The sequence below is a fragment of the Ictidomys tridecemlineatus genome, chromosome 4, assembly GCF_052094955.1.
Source record: "Ictidomys tridecemlineatus isolate mIctTri1 chromosome 4, mIctTri1.hap1, whole genome shotgun sequence".
Classification (NCBI taxonomy): Eukaryota; Metazoa; Chordata; class Mammalia; order Rodentia; family Sciuridae; genus Ictidomys; species Ictidomys tridecemlineatus.
The window spans coordinates 17,227,384-17,234,207 of record NC_135480.1 but is presented as its reverse complement, the minus strand read 5'-3'; the positions used below and the strand labels follow the sequence as shown (position 1 = coordinate 17,234,207).

General features: G+C 34.0%; 1 protein-coding gene across 1 annotated transcript; it reads right to left on the bottom strand.

The window, feature by feature from the left end:
• Nucleotides 1–5,172: 5,172 nt before the first annotated feature.
• Nucleotides 5,173–6,216, bottom strand: LOC101964532 (olfactory receptor 4P4). The gene is made up of 2 exons (XM_005341548.3): nt 5,323–6,216; nt 5,173–5,247 (listed from the first exon to the last, which is right to left on the bottom strand). The coding sequence occupies exons 1-2, from the start codon at nt 6,214–6,216 to the stop codon at nt 5,173–5,175; spliced, it is 969 nt and encodes a 322-aa protein (XP_005341605.3).
• Nucleotides 6,217–6,824: the final 608 nt, after the last annotated feature.

Genomic DNA, 6,824 nt, shown 5'->3' with positions numbered 1-6,824 from the left:
TTTAATATAGATAGTTCAGTAAAATTGGTGACAATCAAGATCAGGACCAAGACCTAGCTTTTCTTGCCAAGAAAATTTATGTGACTCATGGCTATAGTGTGGATGATACAACTGAAAAGATAAAAGTATTCCATGATGTGCCCCATGCATATACCAGGGTGGAAAAAGTATATCATTAATGCCGACATACTGATAGGATGAGAGGAAAACCACACTCGTTGCACATTAAAAATTTATTCATTTATTTACTTTCACTTTTAATTTTGAAGCAGGGTTTTGCTAGGTTCCCCAGGCTGACCTCAAACTTGCCATCACCCTGCCTCAGCCCCATGAGTAGCTGGGATGTTATACACCACTGAGCCAGTCTAAACTGGGTAATTTCTTAGTGGGAATATGGAGAAAGTACAAGACTTAGAAACAATGAAATTCACAACCCACTTTATATTTTCTTAATGTTTACTTTTATTCTTAATTGAAATTCTGCTTACATATAATACTCAGTAAGTTTTAAGTATGATAAAACTTTTTATAGTAAAAAATTATCATATGCTACTAAGGTGTTCAAATATTCAGAATGAAATTTATAGAATCAATGACAAAAGCACATTCTCACTCCAGCACAGCGGGTGATGGTACTCTCCACAACCAGAGCAACATAGTGATACACTGACCATCAGGTCTCATTGACAGTTTGGATTTATGTGAAGATCAGGAAATGTTCAGCCCCAAGATACTCACTTGAGCAATGCATCTCAGCATCAAAATACATAATACATTTAAGAAAATTATATAGTAATTCAACTTACCAAGTTTGTCACTCCCCCCAAAAGTTACAGATCTTAAAATGTTTAAAGGTTTCCAAGAGGAAGGGACCTCAAATATTTGCTAAAATTTTCAGTAACGAAGGAAGAGTACACATTCATCCATCAGGGAAGCAGGCTAGGAAATCTGAATTTCTATCCAACAGCATTTTAATAAGAGCACAGACTAAATAAATGATCAAAAAGTATTTTAAATTCATTCAAAAATTGATGTACATTCTTAAGTCCTAGCACTCTTTGCCTAAAGAAAATTAATTTACCAAAAGCAACATATAAATTTAAATGTTAAGCAAGAATTAATATGTCTTTGAAAGCTCTAAGAAGTTATATTACTGTCTCATGAGATTTCCAAACCAATTTTGGTTAAATGCATCCAAGCCCCTGTCCATGGTAATGGTTTCTGGCGCCCCTGTGTGTGTTCCTTCCACCTGTGGGTTAATCTGGCTCAGGTACTAGTTCCCTGGAGGTCCCATAATGCTTTAGCCAGACAGAACAGCTCAGGACCAGTCCTGGTATGTGCTCTTCCAGCTTTCTGAGGAATGGAAAGGGAAATGACAAAGCCTATAATAGTATTATGTTACCTTCTAGGAATATGTGAGATGAGGATGGACAAAGAGAACCAGAGACAGATGTTCATATTTCAGACATGGTCTATTACTGAGATTCTAAGTAGTGGAGAGTTAATAGGTCAATAAAATCAATGAACTGCAAGATTACAACTAGTTCTAAATTAATGTTGACAGAGAGTAACACTTTGGGCATAGATGGTTGAGGAATGAAAGAAGAGGAAAAGGAAAAATAAAAATAAATAAATAAAGCTTCTTTTTCCATACATTGGACATGAGTTAAAGAATCCATCCATCATAAGGTGAAGAATATATGGAATATTCAGAGGAAGATGGTACTCAAAGGGCAGCAAAGTTATATTCTACTTGTTCTTCCTTCTGAGAATCCATGGTTGTTGATGCTCCGCCTCACCCACACACACTGATTCAGTTGGTGGGTAATTTCCAGCATAGACAAATCCATAGATTTTAGGATTCCTCAGACTTTTAAAACTTCAGAAAATCCAATTGCATATACCTGATACTGTTGGTATTAAACTACTTAGCAAAATAATAGTAAAACTTTTTTAAAAGATTACTGGTGTTTTACATTCATCATTTATTCTATACTTGTAACTCGACATAACTATTATTTGCTCTATTAGATGAGAACATAGAAGCTTCTAGAGGCTTAAGAGCTAGCTGAAACAGCTAGATATCAGAAAAAAATGATGAAATAGATTTTTTTTGAAGAGTTTTCTTCAAGACTTTGAAAGCTAAGGATTCCTGAGTAAATGATTTTGTACTTTAGTAAAAATATTTCAAAACCCTGTGTTACACAGTTTTTCAACTTCAACATTGTGCTCATTGGTGACCAAACTTCACTGACAACTACTCCATGGAAGATTTCTTGTCTCCCTTCTAACCTCCTCAGCCTACAAACCCACACTTCAGGATACCCCCAGAAACATGAACGGAATTTCATTGAAGGCTTCAAATATGGAATTCAACCAAAGCCAGGTACTTCCTCTTGTAAATATTTTAATTTCAATGAAGTTCAATTTATAATTTATTAATGGCTCATACATATGTCATTTCATGTAAAAACTAATTGTATATTTAAAGATCATAAAATCTTCTACATAGAATTTTAAATGCTTTACTTTTAAATTTTACGTCTAAGATCTATCGTGAATTAAATTTTTACTGGCTGTGAGGCACAAAGGAGTTATTTTTTTTTGTTTTTTTTTGTTTGTTCTGTATATAGTACAAACACATCTACTAGTTTCACCACCCAGTGTTGCAAAAGCTATTTTTTCTTCCCAAATTCCTGACTTAACTTTGCTAAAAAATAATCATGTAAGTCCAAATCTACTCCTGAGTTTCATTGTCAGGTCTTTTTTATCACTTTTATGTTTTTGAAAATAGTATTTTTATATAAGATTATGATATAAATTCTCCAAATTTATTCTATTGTAAGCTGTACAAGCTAATCTTCTTCCTGTACATTTCTATATAAAATTATAAATTTTTAAAATTAGACAAGCTGCCCATTCAGATTTTATTTGAAATTGCTTCAATCCAGAGATTAATTTGAGGGGAATTTAGAACTTTACAATGTTGTCTGGCTCATGAGCATGTCTATTTCTATTTATTCATGTCATCAGATTCTCTTTTAACAAAGTTTTCAGTTGGCAGTACACATGTCTTGCTCTCATTTTGTAACCAATGGCTGGGAATGTAGTTTAGTGGTAGGGTTCTTGCCAGCATGCCTGAAGCCCTGGGTTCAATCCATAGCACCACAAAAATGAGCATATTTAATAACAGTCATCCTTAAATATTTTATACTGGTAATGAAATTATAAATGAGATTTTAACTTGGTTATGGTGATCATTTTGCAATGTACATATAAGTGAAACCATCACATACAACTTTAACATAGACTTTTTTTTTAATCTATCATATCTGAAAAAAAAATCTGGAAAAAAATAAAAATAAAACTGCAATTTTTTATTCTTAGTTAATAGTACAAACTATACAACTGATATTTACATACTGATCTTATTTCTCAAACTCACATTATAAACTCATAGTCACATGTATTGAGCAAAACATAGTGAAAAGGTCTTTAAACCCAATGAATTGATTGTCTACTTAGAAATTCTAACAAATATACAGAAAATTTTATTTTAAGTATCAGAGATTAATAGCCAATAAGATTTCAGAAAACTCCTCTTTAGTTCTATATTTGAAAGATTTTGTAAAGAACAAAATACTTTTCATTAGTGCGTGGTAGATTTCAACAATTAAAGCTATTAAAAAGAAGGTAGGAGGATGAAAATATGAGCTGGATAAGAATATACTGGCCCAAAATTTATATGAAACCCTGCATCCTCTTGTGCCATATACCACTGGTAGGCCAAGTTCCCCTTGTGAGTTCAATCCATTTTTGTGGCTCATTTTATATCAAAAATACCATTAACTCCAAATAAAATAAGACCATTTCAGAAACTTTAGCTAAAGCAATCATTCTAATACATGTTTAGCAAAATCAAAATACTCTGGGAAAATTAGTGACAAAGGTAAATAGGAAAGGATGACTATTTAAAATCTGAAATGCTTTGAGGTATAAAGGACTGTGGTCAAAAACCACAGGACTTTCTCAGGTCTTACAAAGGATACTAGAAAGTATCCTGAAAGTATCCTCTCTTGACCACATACTTCTTCTTCATCTTCTTTATTAACCCTCTTTCGCTGAAGATGAAGGGATGATGTGGTCAAGGGAGGATGTCAAATAAAAACTAAATCCCTCTCAAATTAGTTTTGGCTTCTAATCCATGTTGAGTCCCTAACCAGGACTTCTAACCTACTTTCATGCTGGTATTTCTGATAGTTCTCAAGTATCATGTTTCTTCGTGTGAATTGGGTTCAGGTGATTTAAGATAATCATTTAATAAAATTTAGTAATGGTTGATATTCCCATGCAATAAAATTTGCTGAATATTTATGCTTATTCTCATATGCATGACAAAACATTTATGTTTCTCCCACATATTAACTAGACAGATATTTTGGAATATACAAGGCATTGTAAACATGCTGGAAAGTGAATTCTAGGAGAAACACCAAGCAATTAAAGAAAAATTGAACCGATAATTTTTTTTTGTGGTCTAATCATGTAACATTATCAAAATTTATCCAATAAAACTCTGTGAACATTTGAAAAAAGCAAACAAGTGATAATGCAATGCTTTGTTTTGTTTTAGTTTTATTGCAAGTATTCTTCTTGATAGAATGTGTACTTTCATTGATATGTTCTCAATATCTGCAAGAACCACATGTCATAAATACATGTACACAATCATCACACAACAAAATTTCAGTTCCACACGCCATGTTTCTGTACTGAAAGGAAAATCCAAATACTCTGTGGAAAAATAATACAATAAGGCAACTAAAATAAAAGTATGGTGAAGATAACTAATCAGAGCCAACTTATTTTTTAAGGACATAATATTTTCCCAAGATACTGTAGAGTTTTGCATAGATTCAGGAGGGGAAAAAAGTAAATAGTTAATTATGTCAAAAGTTCTAAGATTTGAAAAGTGAATAAAGGAGACCCTGGTACTAAAGTCAAGCATACAACTGCCTCTGTGACTTTTCCTTGAAGTTGACATGACTGACTATTGAGACAGGAATGATTCAAATTAGGAAAGTCAGTGTAAAATGAACTCAATTATTTTATTATTAATGTTTGTTAATGAAAGGAGGAGATAATCTAGACACTTAAAAACAACACACATCATTAAATAAAAAGAGAAATCAGTACTTCAGGAACAATTCCACTCATAGGATCTATGACTCTCAAATGATAGCATACCTGGGGAAACAAAAGAAAAGCATATGAATGTCTCCTTCTTTACTTTACCTATCGATGTGACATTCGAGACCATACCTTCTGCATGGCAATTTTCATCTCCAAATTTCTGAGTGTATAGATGAGAGGATTCAGCATAGGGGCAACCACAGTGTAAAACACAGAGATTTCCTTGTCCTTGTTCTCACTACCTGCAGGTAGCACATAGGTGTAAATACAGGGCACAAAAAACAGAACGACTACCATTACATGAGAGCTACAGGTTGAGAGAGCTTTGCGACGCCCTGCAGATGACCTTGTCCTAAGGTTATATAAAATCATTATATAAGAAGCTACTAGAACAAGAAAAATCACAACTACCACCATCCCTGAATTGGCAATCACTAAGATACTCACAGTGTGAATATCTTTGCAGACCAATTTCAAAAGAGGCTTCACATCACATATGTAGTGATCTATCTGATTAGGGCCACAGAAAGGCAGCCTGAGTACCATGAGCAACAGAGCAATAGAGTGCCAAAAACCCACCCCCCAGGCCACCACAACCAGCAGGTTACACTTCTTCCGGTTCATGATGACCATGTAGTGCAGTGGCTTGACAATGGCCACATAGCGGTCCAAAGCCATGGACACCAAGATGAATGTTTCCACCCCTGCCAGCAAGTGGGCTGTGAAGAGCTGGGTCATGCAGCTGTTATAGGAAATGGTTTTTCTTGCTGCTGCCAAGTCCCTGATAAGCCGGGGAACCACAGTGGAGGTGTAGCACAGGTCCATGAGGGAAAGGTGGCACAGAAAGTAGTACATGGGCTGCTCGATGAGGTGACTGCAGGTGATGGTGAGTAAAATGACGAAGTTCCCCATTAAGACTGCCAGGTAGCAAAGCAGGAAGAGGAAAAAGAAGAGTAGTTCGATTCCCTTATTTCCCCAAAGCCCCATGAAAACAAATTCTGTGACATTATTCGGATGTTCCATGAAGTCAACTGGAATCCAAAGACACAGCAGAAACTTAATTCATTTGAAATGAGACAGAACATAATATCTTAATAGCTGCTTTTATATTTGGAGACATTTATAAATTAAAATCATATATAGTAGTAACAGATGTTATTTGGGGTTAATCTTTCAGAACTTTTTTTAGATATAAATAATTATTTTACTTCTCATGATATTTAGTGAAAGCATGCTTTATACCTAGGACTTTAGTAAACCTTTTAAATGTATTTAGCTCTTATAAAAACACGGTAAGGTTCTGATATTCATTTTACACATGAAATAATAGAGAAATAGGAGGAGTCGGTTAATTACACAAAATCATTAAACTATTAGAAAGCAGACTAAAGATATGAACATGTATCTGATGCCAGATTCCATGCGTCTTAGAGCTGTGCAACATTTTCCATAGATCAAATGGAATTGCAGCTGTTTACACTCCTGTAAAAAACAGGGGGTCTTTCATTATCTCTGTTATTTTTTAACTCTATAATAGTAAGAAAGATTTCCTTCTATATTTTACATAGAATTTATCCATAAAATTTGATATTCATTTCCTATTACTTTGTAGCTTTCATCTCACTGTTAAT

Coding starts and splice junctions, on each gene's coding strand:
- LOC101964532 (XM_005341548.3), bottom strand. CDS start 6,216: ATGGAACATCCGAATAATGTCACAGAATTTGTTTTCATGGGGCTTTGG. Junction 5,248..5,322: donor TGAAAATTGCCATGCAGAAG/GTATGGTCTCGA, acceptor TTGTTTCCCCAG/GTATGCTATCATTTGAGAGT.